This window comes from Aspergillus piperis (assembly GCF_003184755.1).
Source record: "Aspergillus piperis CBS 112811 unplaced genomic scaffold BO85scaffold_19, whole genome shotgun sequence".
NCBI lineage: Eukaryota > Fungi > Ascomycota > Eurotiomycetes > Eurotiales > Aspergillaceae > Aspergillus > Aspergillus piperis.
The window spans coordinates 587,906-603,257 of NW_020291609.1; the positions used below are offsets into that span (position 1 = coordinate 587,906).

Consider the following 15,352-nt stretch of genomic DNA (forward strand, 5'->3'; position numbering starts at 1 on the left):
GGGGATCAGATATAACCTCCCAGTCACTGCTCTAATTACCTCATAATATCATAATATACGAGTGTTGTATCATCCAGGAAAATGAGTGAGAAGACTGCAGGCTGAACACTGCGGGTCACACTACTTGAGTCATGTGAGGAGCATCATTCACACTTGGGACTACACCGAGGCACAGCTTACCCAAATGGTATCTGTATCCAGTGAATGTATTGTAGTGAAAGGGATCATCACCCTGAGTAGTCGGCTTTATCTCTAGGGTTCCCTGCCATCCAGCAATCACCATCAACATGTACTGTCTATCCCTGCATTGACAATTAAAAACTATACACGCGACTATGTTCTTGATCTCTATACTATACTATTTACCGCGTTCGTATCCATATCCATGTCCCATCCAAATCAACTATATTATTGTATACCATATACCATCCAGCCATAAACGAATAGGCAAACAAGCAGTCACCTAGACTTACAACTCCTTCTTCAAGAAGTGTTCCGGCTTATGCGTCGTCTCATAATCCACGTGTACATACGCCCGCTCCACATCCGGCAACGACTCCAGTTTCATTTGCAGTTCTTCTGCGACATCATGTGTAGCCCGCAGCGAATCGTTCGGGTCCATGACGATGTCAACTTCCACAAGCAATCGAGGGCCGGAGGTGTATGCACGGACGGTATCGATGGCGGTGATGAGGGGGGAGTGGGTCATTGCTTTTTATACATCATTAATTTTGCTCACCTACAAACGAAATGGGATGGAGGTAAGGGAGGAATATAAGCTCACAGATATAAGTAATCAACTGTTGCATTTTAGTATCGGCGGTAACACCGATAAGCAACTGGAACTCGCGATACGCGCTAAACAGCCACAAGCAACTGACAAGCACGGAGAGGACAATAGCTCCCGCGGGGTCAATCCACCAGCGCAATTTACCACCACCTACGCTGGTAAGGATACCAAATCCGTTAATCAGGAGGTCATTGCGGTGGTCTTCCCAGAGGATCATGACCTGGGAATACTGATCCTTTAGCGCGAAGCAGTACAGGAAGAGCGCGAATTTAGTGCAAAAGGCGACGATGACGGCGACAACAGAAGGGAGGTGGAAAGATCCCGTCTCGGAGTTGGATCCCTCGGCGAGTTCGCGGATAGAGAAAGCAATGAGGATGAAAGAGACGGCTGTCATGAGGAAACAGAAGCAGATGTTGCCGGCTGTTTCAATGCGAGCTTTTCCGGCGGGGAATTTACGAGGATCGACGCGGTTGACAGCCTTGTTGGAGACGAGGAGAGTTATGTTGGAGAGAGGGTCGAAGACGGCGTCGGCCATTGTTGTGTACAGGGAGAGGGAGCTGGAGGAAATGGCTCCGTAGAGTTGCAGAACACAGAGGATGACATTGGCGGCGAAGGAGCCCCAGACGGCGATTTTGTACTTGAGCTGGTTGCTGCTGTTTGTTTCACGGGCATCGCGAACGTGTTCTTCGACGGGCTTGAGCATGCGTTGAATGTTCTCATTCTGGGACTCGTAGAAGGTTTGCAGTTGTTTAGAGGCTAGGGAGGAAGCGAGTGCATTGCGGGGATTGGCGCTGTGGGGGAGGCAGCCCGAGGTGTGACGCTTGCGGGAAATGTTGGCTTGGGGTTGCATCCGGGCGATTTCTTCGGGACTTTTCAGTTTTGAGGCTAGTTGGAAGGGGTCATTCTCGCGGGTGTAACGCGGAGGTGGGCTAGACTCCTCGTCGGACGTGCTGAGGTGAGACTCCAGGGCCGTAGTGGTGGCAGCATTGTAGGAGATGGACGAGGGGAGGTGGTGAAGAGGGATAGTCTGAGGAGGATCGGTCATTTTGATGATGATGATGACGATGATTAGATGAGGATTGAGGGACAATGGAGATGGAGATGGCGGCGGATTAGAGGGAAATCAGCGAGAAGCGATGAAAGGGCTCAGGGTGCGGAGATCAGATTTGATTGATATGCCTGTTCGGGTTAGACCGGGGCGGCTTATGTCATGGCTTACTTATCACATCCCTACCGATTACGTTATAGTTAGAATGGTTTCTGGGGATATGTGAGTTACTTGCATTTATAACGGTAAGACTCGTATGCAGATAGAGTTTGATAGGCTGATGACTGCGTGATTGCATGGATCAAAGCATTAGTCGCCTGCAGTGATGTCCTAGCGAAACATCCACCAAAGAGGCTTCCGCAGCATTTACACACACTCTGAAACATGGCGAGAAGAAATTTTGAATAGACGCTCAAGTTAGTATAATTGAGTATTTCCACAGTCATTGAGTCTCTCACAGGCGCACTGCAGGCAAAGACTATACTACACGACAAGAAATAAAGTACATCAACAGACATATAATGGCCAATAACTAGTATCAATAGTACAACAAAACTCATGACAGCACAGTGATGTTGCTTGACAGAGTCGTACATTTGTACGGAAGATCCAATGACGGACGCCCAGCACCAGTCAGCGGCGACGTGCTGTAGTTGTAGGTTGGGCTGAGCATCATAATCTGGCCCACAGTGGTGTTGTACTTGTCTGCATAGTCCTTGTACACACCATACTCCAACGTGAACGGCCGAATCACGCACTCACTTGGAGAACACAGTGGCACCTTGAGGTATTGACCCGGAGCAAGCACCTCATCAGCCGAGAAGCTGGTATCGTCACTCATGAGCGACTCAGTCGTGATGTTCAGTCGTTTCGCGACAATGTCGAGGGTATCCCCGTTGACGGTATAGTATAGACGCGGACCGCCGTCGATGCAAGTACGGGTGCGGGTGATGTTGGGGAGAAGGCAGGTCTCATTATCGGGCTCGCAGACCTCAGCGGGGATGATCAAAGTCTGGCCGACGTTGGGGATGATCGTCACGTCGGCCATAAGGTTTTGACGGCCGATGTCGCAGACGCCCCGGTTAGTGGCCTTGGCAACATCGAAGACTGTGGTATTTTCCACGGTAATAGGGTATAATCCCACAGTGGTGTTGAGGGCGGTGGTATTGCAGGCTGCCAAAGTCGCGAAGGTTGAAGGCAGTAAGGACAGGAGGGCTGCACTGGCCATGATGGCCTGCGAAGAAAGAGACCACATTTTGTTTGTAATAACCAGAAGCAGAGAGGGTACCCGGGAGATATACTAGAAAAGATTGTAGAGGGAAAAAAGTGTACTGTGACTTCTGATGTTAAACCAGGAGATTCAACTCGGGTCGCGCACTGGCTTTATATACTCCCAGCCCGCATGTGGCCGGTCCGAGAATTCAATATGTTTCTGTACAATAGCAATCCGTCCTGAGATACCGCGCAGGCTATCAGTGGAGGAGTACGTACCATCGGTGAGGGCATTGTTGGTTCTGTCCCCGCAGGCTGAGCCTGAAAGCATGGGGGGGCCGGCCTCGTCCTGCAGCACCCGCAATTGTGAATATGTACCCACAGCCTTAGAGATTGCATGCCTGCGACTGGACGATGCAGCAGACCCTCCGCAGCCCCGTGAATAGAATCTTGTTCATTTGGCTAAACTATGTTGCAGGAGCGCTGGCTAAGCCCATTGTAGCTATTTCGCCCGAGGAGGGTTTTTCGGCGATGGGTCCTACTGACCCGCTCCGAACTTGACCCGCCCTAAGAGCAGCCAAACAAGTGGATGGGAGTGTCCATCGCAATATTTCTGTCGAAGTTCGGATTGGATGGCTAAAAGTTGGAGTCGGCAAAAAGGGTTCAGTTCATGAAGAGTAGTAATTGCCGACTTGATGAGATATCATACGCAGTAACTAGATAGATTACAGATATAAGCCATTCGGGTTTGCACAGACCCTGCGAGGTGGAGCCTTTCCCCGTAGCACGGAGATAATATTGCTAGTAATCAGTCATCCTGCCCTGCTGCCCTCATTGTCCTCCCTCTTCTTCTCGCCTTCCGCCTCCCGACCTCCTTCTCCCGTCTTTCATCTTACTTTCTTCTTACTTGAAAATCGGACTAGCGGTGATGATCATGCGGAGAATAAAACCTTCATCTCAACGGATTGAGCAAATTCCACCCAAGACCCTCCGCATCTTTGCCTGGGACGCGTCATGGTATGCATCCGAATCCCAGCTCTGATCATGTCGCTGCAGGAACCCTGCTAGTTAATTGGCTCTTTCTGATCTACTACTCCGAGTCTAGTGCTTTGGCCGGGGAAATGCTTCCCCTCACATTCCTGGCTCCTACGCTCATGTCTGTACGTATCCCTCTTTCTTAGCGGATCCACCATGGCAGCTCGGTTTTCAAGGCCAATGCTAGCTTCGTAATTTCTTTGCAGGCCTCCGGTCGCCCGAACGCCGACTGGGCTGGAATTGGTGAGACATGTGTAATGAGACCGAGTCTACGAAGAAAAGGTAGGTAACAAAAAGGGAAGTCAATAACTTCGATAACTTTCGTGGATCACAGAGAGTTTCTTCTTTGCATCCACGCTTGCGCAATCGCATCTCAAGATAGGACCTCGGAGCGGATGGGTAATATGCTTCGACTTCCGATCTAACTAGTAGTATCCGTCGATGATACATCCCCGGCAAAACTCGGCCACCTTTGGCCTGCCAAACGCATTCCATCCCGCTTAAATTCTTCCTGTTTTATGCACGGAGTCTTGGCCAGCGGAGTGGTATTGATGCCCGGGTTATAGCGGGTAATGTCATATCCTTGGGAGGGGTGAGCTCTTCTAGACTCCACTGCCTAGTACACATAGAGAATGGTCTCCCGGTGTTTATTAGAGCTAGGCTGGGATAGCACATCAGTAGTTATCTTGATCCATATTGACTCCAGACCAGGTACCTTATGCGTCCAATTGTTAGGCAATCAATCCAGGATTTACCCCGCAGCCAGTTTACAATGTGCAGCAGCGAACAGAAGAGCCGAACAATCACATCTGAGAAGAGGGCACTCAAGCTTCTAACCCCATGCTTGGTTATTTAGCTTCACTCGGGGATCGCATCTTTCCCAAAACGTTCAGGTTGAATAGACGCGCCTGATACTTTCCCCTTCTCTGATTCAAACAGTTTGCTGGCGTCTTCGGTCATCTTCTCGGCGATAGTTGAGGGATTGATCGCGTGTGGCTCTGCTGGGCGTCGCGTAGTCCGACTCATGGGCGGCGATGGCGGTGGGGCCTAGCTGGAGGATTCCAAGTCCGACACTGATGATTATTGAGCTTGCTAGCCGGTGGCGTTGGCGTAAAGCTAACTAGGACTCCTTACGCATCTTTCACTCTGCCAGTACTCTGGGCCTGAGGGTGAACCAGCCGTCAGTTGTTTGTTTGTTCCAAGTTTTTTCTCCCCCTTTGAATCCGCCACGTCGGCGGTCTTTCGCAACTGTCACGTGGTCGCCTGTACGTTCAACCGCGTCAACCGCCATTTGTCTATCTAGTATCTACAGCAAGTTTACTCATCTCGTACGAAGTCTCATTTGCGAAGACGTATCTACAGCGTTTCTCTGTTGTTTATCGTCCCTTATAGTCCTGTAAGCTTATATTGTGAGGCGTCTGCCAATCGGCTAGTATCGTATCTCAAAACCCATGCAGTCCGGCTCCGCTCGGCCGGATTCAGTAGGCAAAAGCTACTATCCCTTCCCTTGACTCGCTTAGTTCTGCCTCCCTAATGGTTGATTCAGGAAGGTCATCACAGAGCCTCTTTGACTTGGCAGTTATGCACGGCCGAGTCGAGATCAAGCAGGCCTTGGATGATATCTATCTTCATCGAGCAGTGACTGCTGCTCCCAGCTTTCCTTGATCCACTCCGTGGTAACTATGTGAGGGAGCTTCTGATCTGCTCGGGCAGACAAAGTCTTCCTTAGCGTGGCGATCTCTGTGGATGGTGTATCCGGATCTACAACCACATGGGTGATGGAGGGGTCCTCACAATCATTGACAACAGTGGCACCTGCAAATCTGGCTGTATTTCGAGCCAAAGATAGTCGATAGCCGCAGCAGGGATGTTCCGAATTCCCGGCGTCTGGAACCTGCGTTGTCTGGTCGGGAAAGAAGAACGTCAAGTTTTGAAAAAGCCACCCGCATGGGAGATCCCATCCTGCGTCCACTCTCTCTTGGATAACTTCTCTAAGCTTCTTGGTAGCTTCGCCTCTCGGGGGCACATCGGAACTACCCTTGTCCGCGCTTATCTTATCAAGCAAACTGACCAGCTCTTCCCTGGTGACATCCCGAGCGTAGCTGTCATTAAATTGGTCGACACTCGTCAATACCTCCTCCTCCTTACTGGGCGTAGTGAAAAACATGTGCCGAGGTTCCAGGGGAAGAAGCAAGTCTGGCAGGCCCGCATCAATCTCATTCTGCCTCACACAGTCTAAGATCCAAGATGGTCGGATGATGCTCACATCGCCATTCTTTTGCAGAGAAGCTGCCTTCACAGTTCTTCGGTCCGCGATACATACGGTGTTGGGAGCGGCCTTGTTTGTCTGATATATCTTGCCTCCATTCAATTTGACAAGCTGTTCCAACTCCGCCTTCGATTTCTTGATTGGGGCTACCGAGTCGGTTAAAATAAAGAAGTTGAACCCGTCGAAAATATGCCCTGACGGCCCTTCATACTTCACCTCCGCACTAGGGCTGTATCCTGCAACCGTCAATTCTTTCTTTGGTCGCTTCACCCCTTTTTTGCGGAAGTTCTCAACACTGAATTCCTTCTCCTTTTGCTCTTGCTCCACGTTTGACTTCAGATCCAGGAACTCTTGCATGGAAAGCGCGCTCTTCCAGTCCTTATCCATGCGTAACCTCTTAAACCGCGGAAAGCGCAATGTCAGACCGACCCGAAATTGGTCACTGATCGATACTGATGCTGCTTTAACACAGAGGACCACCGAATCCTCTGGTTTGATCCACTGATCTGGACGCTCGTGCTGTGCATTGCCACCCGCCAGCTCAATGTATGCCGTTGGCGGATTTTTGGGGTTCCAGTCCATCCATTTGCCATCAGTATGATGACGAATGTTCGCATAGTCTGCTGCCGTAAAGCCTCCCCCGACCTTGCAGAAAGAATAGCATTTGGTGGACGTATTCCCTTGCGAAGAGCTAGCATTATCGACCCTCAATCCACACAGAAAACTTGCAAGACCCCCTCCTCGGTGACCACTACCATAGTAGCCGCCTATAACTATCAGATCCAGGGACTCCCCAAACTCTGTCATGTATTCAGGCTTCACTTTCATCCAGTCGTCATGTCGTTCATTGAGGCGATAGGGGGATCTCGGGTTTTTGAGCACTAGTCCCTCTGAAGCCTCCGCAACAACTCTTCGAAGCGCCGCTTCAATCTGGGTCTTATCTGTAGCTTCCTCGTAAGGATGGACTTCGAACCGACGGTGGACCGACTTTACACTCTTCTGCAGAGCATTTCGACGATCGCGAAGAGTGTACCTGGTCAGATCGTGCCCGTTCAAGAAGAGTAGATCAAAAACACGAAAAAGCGGCCGTGACCCATTCGAGAACGGGTTTCTCTGTTCGGCTAATGCGGCGGTCTTCAATGTGCCAAATGGTTCAGGGGCGCCCTGCTCAGGATTCCAAGCAATCATTTCACCGTCCAGAATCAAACTGTTGACACCGTCTGCAAAGGCGTCTTTGAGATGTCTGGCCAAGGCACCATTGGGGTCCTCGAGGCTCTTTCCATAGAGGTAGGTGTAATCTTTCGCTTTCCTCGACCAGAAGCGAAACCTCCTTCCTCCTGGCACCGAGCTGTCAGACTGCATATGAAGCTGCATACGCTCCCCGTCGAGTTTCTCCTCAATCCAGAATACAGGGTCTTCTTCTGTACCCCGCATCCGGGCAATCATTCGATCAAAGGACTGCATTTGAAACTGAGCTAGTTGGGGCTGAAAGCATTGCATCAGAGAAATGCCACTGTTTTCAGCCCCCAGTCGGATGTTTGGATCATGCAGCTCCCAGCAAACACGTCGAAGACTACTGGATATGCTATAGAGATTTGCAGCATCTGGGTGCCATACATTGAATAACGTTCGCTCTGTAGCCCCGACTTTCATTTGCCGAAGAATAATGCGGATCAGCCACAGCATCTCCTCGGGGTTCATTCTTCGGTAGAACTCTGACAGGATGGGCAGCTGTTGGTCCTCCTTGGAGGCATTTGAAAGCTGGTCGAGCTTGTCGTTCACCTCCTCGATCGACATATTGCCCACCTCCGTCCTCATAGGCCGTTTTGAGATAACATCGTAGCAGCGTCTGGCAAAGTCCCCCGCCATAAAGCGCGAGGTAGCCAATTGCCCTGGCAGCTTCCAGTTCAAAAGATTGAAGCCGTCCTCGGAGTTCTTGTCGATCTTCATGATTTTGACCAGTAACTTACCGATGGCCTTTTCTTTGATACCGTACATGGCGCGGTCACGGTCTTTGTCCGGAAGAATGAGCCGGAAGGCAGGATAGATATCATCGCCCACTTCTTTCCGCCATCGTGAAATGAACCGCTCAATGACATCCCGTCGTTTTTCGTGTGGAGTAAGGTTTGCTGCCGACTGGCCATGAGGCCCGACTTTTCGCCGAGGAACGGCAGATCCTGTGGGCTTCTTGGAGAGCTCACTCAAAGGATTAAACAGGGTCTCAAAGAGCTCGTGAAATGGCAATGTCTGGGAGTGGTTGTGGGGACGGTTTGGGTATTTCTCGTCCAGGTTTGAGTCTTGTTGTGAGGGTTGACTGTAGGAGTGGGATTTTTCATGATTGCTAGCCTCTTCCTCATCCATGGCTCATCGACGTGCTCTGTATGGGATGTTTGTCGGTGGACGGGTAGCACCAATCATTTATAGGACCAAGTACTAGGCAGTGCAACTGACCAGGCTGGCTAGGTGGATGATGAAGTACTATGGAGACGATAAAGATGTGGAGAACGCCGGTCGGCGGAAAGTCACGTGAATAAACTATGTGGGGTGCATAGAACACTACTAGTACCAATTAGGCAGCAACCACTGCAGGCACCCACCTCTGCTGCCTGTTAAGAAGTATGGAGGACATAGTGGCAGCCTGAAGCAGATCTAGACTGAGTGAGTCTCGTTGGAGAGTTCTGCGAGACAGTGACACTTGATCACACTCGATTACTCCTGATAGATACAGGCTGGGGTTGAATGTCATGGTCTACCAGTAACTGTGAGTCTACAAAATATGTTATTGCTACCCGTTTTGTATGGATTACAGACGATGTATACGGTAATCATCTTACTCGTGTCTCTACTAGTTCTACACAGGTTGTGTCTCCCAGCTGATGGTGATTCAGTATTGACATGAAGGCTATAATACGATACCCACAGTAGTAGGTACCGGATACTCCCAGCGTTAGACACGGTATATAACTCTCTACTAGTACTATCTTCTACCATCGTGACGATTACTGATCTGAGATTTACGTGATACTAACAGCTGCTTATTTGACCGTTGATCAATCTTTGAAAGGTTAACATCTCGTTAATATGAAGATTATGGACTATACTCTGCGTAGGCGTGCAATTTACAGTTTCTTCGTCTTTCAAGCCGAGCCCTATGCGGCAGCAACTGATTCAATCATTTCTATTTCTTCTAAGAAACCGAAACGCTTCATTCTAGCCCCTCTAGGATATCCTTACTATCCCCTTCTCCGTTGCAGTGTGTGGTATCCGAGCTGTCGGCGTGTGTCCGCAAGTGTAGCCCCCCTCTTCGTCAACAACTCGCGGATTTGCGCTTCACTCTCCGAGATCTTGCGAGCGAGCCCAGCTACTTCACGCACGCGGTTCCGAGGAATGATCACGACGCCATTGGAATCAGCGACAACGATGTCCCGGGACTCGACCCGGACCTTCCCAATACCAACAGGCCCGTTGACCTCACCGACCTGGACCCGATCTTTTCCTGTACGCCTCCATCGTCCTGCAGTGTATAATGGGTATCCCTCCTCAAGGGCCAGATCCACGTCACGACACACTCCATCGATCACCGTGCCCGCAACCCCCCGCAGCGCGGCATAGTGAGTCATGATATCGCCCCAGACTGTACAGTCTGTACGGCTACTGTTATCAATAACAACCACATCTCCAACCGCCACATCATCCAGGAAATCCCCTACACTGCCAGGTGGGTCGCTCGCAGGGACGTAACGCACGGTAAATGCCGGACCAACAGTAACTCGCCGGTTACTTGAACCCGAAGAAGACAATGGCTGAATACCCCAGGCCTGTCCTGCGATTCCCAAGGAATCCAGTGCGTCCGAGACTGCTGGCGAGTCCAAACCCCTCAAAAGTCCAACCAACTCCTGATCCTCCGCACTCGCCTTCCGGGGGTTCTCTTGTGATAGTGGGCTGGCAGCCGCGGCAGCCGACACGGTCTCTTGTCGGAGTTGCTCGAAGCGCGAGTCGCGCATTACCGCCGACACCGTCTGCCCGGAGCGTACTGCCTCTACCATCTGGTTTTCGCGGTTGTTGATCTGCTCCGCAAGGGTGAGGACGATCGAGATATGTGCGGCAGGGACGAAGACAGTACCGCACGCGTCCGCGATAACATAGTCATCCTGTTCGACTGTCACACCACCACAGACACGCACGGGCTTGCCAGCGCTGACAGAGACTATGCGACTCCGGCCACTGATCATCGTAACAGCACGTCCGTAGAGTGGATACTGGACCTCGACACTACCGTCGATATCTCTGCATACTCCGTCGATTACGGTACCCCGGATTCCCTTGGCCTTGGCGGCGTTTGCAATGATATCGCCCCAGCAGGACACACCCTCCAGTCCGCCGGCGATGACAAGAACCCGGTCATCACTGCTTACTGCATCGATGGTAGGAGCAAAAGGATGTGGTGTTGGGGCTGTCCCGATCCTCGGGCCTACTTCGACCGTGCTAGCGCGGCCGACGATTTTCGGACAGTTCCAGAGAGGCCGGAGGCCGTATGTGGCACCACGAAGATGGAGGACATCTAATGCATCGGATACTGTATTGGTGTCGAGAGCCGCGAGGCGGTCCAAGAAGCTGGTTGTGTCACTCATCCTCTTCCGGCTATATGTGCGGACTGACTTCGGGAAAGAAACTCGGAAAATTGAGGTAAACATGTAACAATAGTAATCTCTTTGGCAACTCGTAGTCAACTTGTACCCTGAGTCTGTTTATGTATCGGATATAGTCTGTTTCGGATGCAAATACTCCGTATATCGGCAAGAGTATGCGGGGTGCGACATCCCGAGTTGTCTGTCATCCCGGCCGACGGACGGGATGTGATGGTCCGTCTATTTATGGATGCAGCGGAATCTTCTACCCCGTCGCATTCAATGGGGACCCCGCAATCACTGACCTTAGAGTAATATGACCATATGAATCATATCATGGAGCAAGGTAACTAGAATAAGATTGAAGCGATGATAACGCGGGTACATAAACCCGCTTCTACGCAATGAGACGTACTAGATGAATCCGGATGCTGGGCCTCACCTCTGAGCATTATATAGGTATTGTAGTGATACACTATTATCGGGAACTAGTAGGACAGAGTGCATGACATCAGTCCTAGCAATGGGTAGAATTAACAAGTTAGTATCCTATACACCTGCATATCACCAACCCCACTAACCGGCTCTACATTTACCCCCAGCTGGAGTAAGATAACGTAATCAACGATTGGACGGCCTATACGGTTGGACAGCCCATCTGGTTATCCTATATAAAAGAAGTCATTTTGAATCCGTTATATCTCAACCACTACTAAGGTTGAATAGCTCTAACTTCATATATAGATAATATATAGTAGAAAGATTGATATATAGCTTTCCAGAATTTTAAAATTTTTCCTTATATAGATTATATTGATATATTTAAAATTACAGATAAAATACACATATTGTATTAGGATGAGATACTAATTATATTTATATAGATTTTTGAGGAGTATTAGATAGTTATTTATATTATTTATAATCTATTTATACAATATTGAGTCTTTTAGACTTATAATAGTTGAGTTATCTTGTGTTCAAAAAGAGTCTTTTGTATAGTATTACCAGATGGGCCGTCCAACCGTTGATTACGTTAATGGATGTATTGATTCAGCAAGCAGGGAATTGATCATGAAGCCTTTTTGATAGTATTAGCATCCAAGTAAGCGAATCGAGCTATAATGCTGAGCCCATGTCAATTGGCTGCTATCGCGGGATGCTGTGGAATTAATTCATAACTTGAAGTGAGATACTACTACTACGAACTCGGGCTATTGATCCATTGGACTTCTGTTTGTAGGTGAGTAGAAGAACTAAGTACTCTGCCTGGACCGACATTCAAAATCACTCCAAGATAGTTTGTAGGCTAGTCTCTGAGTATTCATATTCTATCGTAATCATACATCGGATCGGTGCTTTATGACACTCAATAAATACACTTGCTAGCTGACCTGTCATTCACGGTATGTCCGCCACCAGGGCCCCGGAGGTCTGCGAACAATTCGGCCATGCAGACTATACAGGTACAGTTCGTGCTTCCCATTAGCCTACACTGGTGGAATAGACTCTCGGCAAATGGGGCACTGCAATCGAAGTCGCATCCAGCTCTCGAGACAGGTACTATGGAAGATATGCCGACATGGGGTGACCATGTATGTCCGTCGACTGAGGAGACTCGTGGCCCCGTCCGTCATGCTGCTACTGCCAGCACCGCCCGGAGCTGCAAGGACGGGAACCTCGATTTCTTGCATACAGATGGCACAATCAAATACTGCCTTCTTCTTATCTTTTGCCCGCTGCTTATCTTCATCTTTGGCTTCCATGGAGTATTCCCGCTCGTCAGCCCTCAAGGCCCCGATTGGAAGGACTCCGCCAGACTCAAGATCATCGCCGGATCCAGAGCTATCGCGTAGCACGGGGTGATAGTCATAGGCGGGTGGCGCCCACCCACTAGGAACAAAGAAGCGAGGTCCCAGAATGTCCTGGCTAGCCAATACCCAGACCTGAACCCACACCCAGCCAGCCAGTGCCAGGGCTGTGGTCGAGTCGGGTCGAATGAAAAGCACATTCCCGCGTGCAGTCAAAAAGTAGATGAATGGAAAGAGTCGAAGGAAACTTTGGCTAACCACAAATTCCCAGCGCAGTGCTTTGCGGCAATTGCGCATAACATTTCGATATATCTGGGGTACCCAGAAGGATAGATATATAAATCCGAGGGTTCGAGCATATATGGCTCCCATGCGGTTGGGCCAAATGAAAGACCAGACAGATATGATGAGGAGGACAAACAAGATAAAGTAGAACCGGGCGTACATGGCACCGACATCACCTCGTGTATCCTGCGCAGTCGGCGTGGCGCCCCGATTCGCAGGAGGTTCGTTTTCCTCTGATGGCGGGTCCTGGTCGGGGGTCAAAATGATAGGCGTTGCGCCAGTATCGGTGACTCGAGTCGTAGTAGCAGGGAGTGGAAGGTTCCCTGATCGCGTAGTAGGATTCGGTCGACGTTCTTGTTCTCTTCGCTCCGGGGCCTGGACTGCCCAAATTTCCATCATAAATTTCATTCCAATATAACTGACCGAGAGGAAGGTCAAGAAGGATGCTGTTGTCATAACAAGGAAGGAAACGGCCGGATAAAGCTCCAGTAGCATGAAAACAAGTACGAATGAATCGCCGAACGCCATGAGCGCGATCGTGTAGAAGCTGATCCGGCTCCTAGTAGATGGCGTGGATGCTTCTTTGATTTGACGTAACAGTAAAGCGATCTGGCCAACGGAAAAGGCCGAGATCATAAAGATGATGCGAGCAGAGAATTTGCCAAATTCCTCCATTTTCGGCCCCGATAGATAGAGTGCTTCTGTCGGAGGGAAGTCAGGAGCTCCCTTAGTCTCTAGAATGTACCCACAATCAGGCGAGAACATGACGGCTGACATAACTAGGGGCGGAGGAGACGGAATGGGGGCTCCCATTGGATATCTCAGCTCTTGTTCTATCTGCTCGATGATCGTTTTATCTGTAAGGTAGCCATGGATCGCGACGGGATGCAGCTGGAGGTAGACGATATGTTCACATTTTGGAGCAGGGTATTCTACCTGCTCCGTCCCGACAAGTGAGGACCAAGGAAATAGGGTAGGAGGCCGATTCTGCTTCTCAGATATAGTGTCCGAGAGGGATTTGACGAGAAGCTGGTGGGTGAGGTTGTATGCGTCTGGCGACATCATCAGATGCGGTAATGCGAATACGCCACCAAATTTCTCGCTGGTTGTAGTCAAGATGATAGCGCCCGTCTCCGGGAAATGAACACCATACAGCGACAGGTACCAGGTGTTACCCCAGAAATCGCCGCTCTCCACAGCCAAAGTTGCTCGGATCTCCCGAACCTGGCCCTCGGGCAATTGGACTTCCTCACCGCCGCCCTCCCGGAGATCAAGGTAGAAAGTGCCACTATCCCCCGTAACATTGTGACTGAACTCATGCGTGAAGTATTCGTTCTCCAGTGCAATTGCAGTCGTGTTCAACAGGGCATGTCGTTTGTTCTGTTTGTGGCGTACCCATTCCCCGCGCAGCTTACCGGTCGCATTCCGATAGACTGGGAGGAGTAATTGGGTCAAGTTAAGACCGGAGAAAGCGTCAGGCACGGCAAGGGCCTTGGGAGGCCTCAAGCCCGCCTCTGCCATGGTGGACCGCAGCTGAAACCGAGCTCTATCCTGAACATCTGGAAGAAGATCCCAAGCATAGCTATCGTTCTTCCTGACACCCGAAAATGGGAGCCATCGGTCGGTTCCCGGATCGAAGTCGCCATACTTAGACTCATTCAACATGTGAAGCGCGTTCCGCTCCCTCACAAGCTCTCTTTGGTGCTCTTCATCCTGAGAGACCAGAGGTGAATGCGACTGCGAGCTCAGAAGCAGGTAGAAAACTACCAGAAAGAAGAAAAAAGAACCGCGGTGATCCATAGGTGGCCACAAATCGCGGGCATCGAACGGAGGAGGGTTGCTCCTGGAGGCCCAACTTCTGGTGTGCTGCGCAGAGACGGGCAGCCCTCGCGAGATCCTCGACTGTTGTAAGAACGCGAGGAACAAGCAGTAGCAGTACGACGTCACTATCGGAGTAGCACGTGATGCAGCGACCGGGAGGGGCCACGGGACAGTCGGAAGGGTCGATGACACATGGATCCAAACAGAGGTTGGCTGGTACCAGAGAATTGAAGGGGCTAGACCTCGTGCTGTCAAGATATTGCAAGTGCTAGATGCATCGAAGCTGCGAACTCCCTTGTACAACAACCAGGTGGTATCTTATCGGGAATGAAGGCTAGATAGATAGTAGACTTAAGGGGGGCCGACGGGCGGGAAAGCACCGGTGCACGTGAGGCTGCCGACTAGCCCCAATCCAAGACGGATCCGGGGCAATAGATGATCCGGTAGATCGGT

The 15,352-nt window shown here is 50.4% G+C and overlaps 5 protein-coding genes across 5 annotated transcripts; all 5 read right to left on the reverse strand.

Moving 5' to 3' along the window:
- Positions 1–176: 176 nt before the first annotated feature.
- BO85DRAFT_452398 (cation diffusion facilitator family transporter) lies at positions 177–1,928 on the reverse strand. The gene is made up of 2 exons (XM_025660814.1): positions 785–1,928; positions 177–711 (listed from the first exon to the last, which is right to left on the reverse strand). The coding sequence occupies exons 1-2, from the start codon at positions 1,833–1,835 to the stop codon at positions 470–472; spliced, it is 1,293 nt and encodes a 430-aa protein (XP_025512451.1). The 5' UTR covers positions 1,836–1,928; the 3' UTR covers positions 177–469.
- A 466-nt stretch (positions 1,929–2,394) lies between these two features.
- On the reverse strand, positions 2,395–3,066 carry BO85DRAFT_491249 (uncharacterized protein; the record flags this gene model as incomplete). Its single annotated transcript, XM_025663704.1, has 1 exon — positions 2,395–3,066. The coding sequence occupies one exon, from the start codon at positions 3,064–3,066 to the stop codon at positions 2,395–2,397; it is 672 nt and encodes a 223-aa protein (XP_025512452.1).
- Positions 3,067–5,192: 2,126 nt separating this feature from the next.
- On the reverse strand, positions 5,193–8,953 carry BO85DRAFT_104879 (DNA ligase (ATP) DNL4). The gene has a single exon (XM_025653809.1). The coding sequence runs from the start codon at positions 8,713–8,715 to the stop codon at positions 5,686–5,688; it is 3,030 nt and encodes a 1,009-aa protein (XP_025512453.1). The 5' UTR covers positions 8,716–8,953; the 3' UTR covers positions 5,193–5,685.
- Positions 8,954–9,403: 450 nt separating this feature from the next.
- On the reverse strand, positions 9,404–11,320 carry BO85DRAFT_104843 (RraA family protein). Its single transcript, XM_025653808.1, has one exon. It carries the CDS (start codon positions 11,046–11,048, stop codon positions 9,588–9,590), a length of 1,461 nt encoding a protein of 486 aa, XP_025512454.1. The 5' UTR covers positions 11,049–11,320; the 3' UTR covers positions 9,404–9,587.
- Positions 11,321–12,204: 884 nt separating this feature from the next.
- On the reverse strand, positions 12,205–15,223 carry dscA (ubiquitin-protein ligase dscA). Its single transcript, XM_025662461.1, has one exon. It carries the CDS (start codon positions 14,876–14,878, stop codon positions 12,473–12,475), a length of 2,406 nt encoding a protein of 801 aa, XP_025512455.1. The 5' UTR covers positions 14,879–15,223; the 3' UTR covers positions 12,205–12,472.
- Between the last annotated feature and the right edge of the window lie 129 nt (positions 15,224–15,352).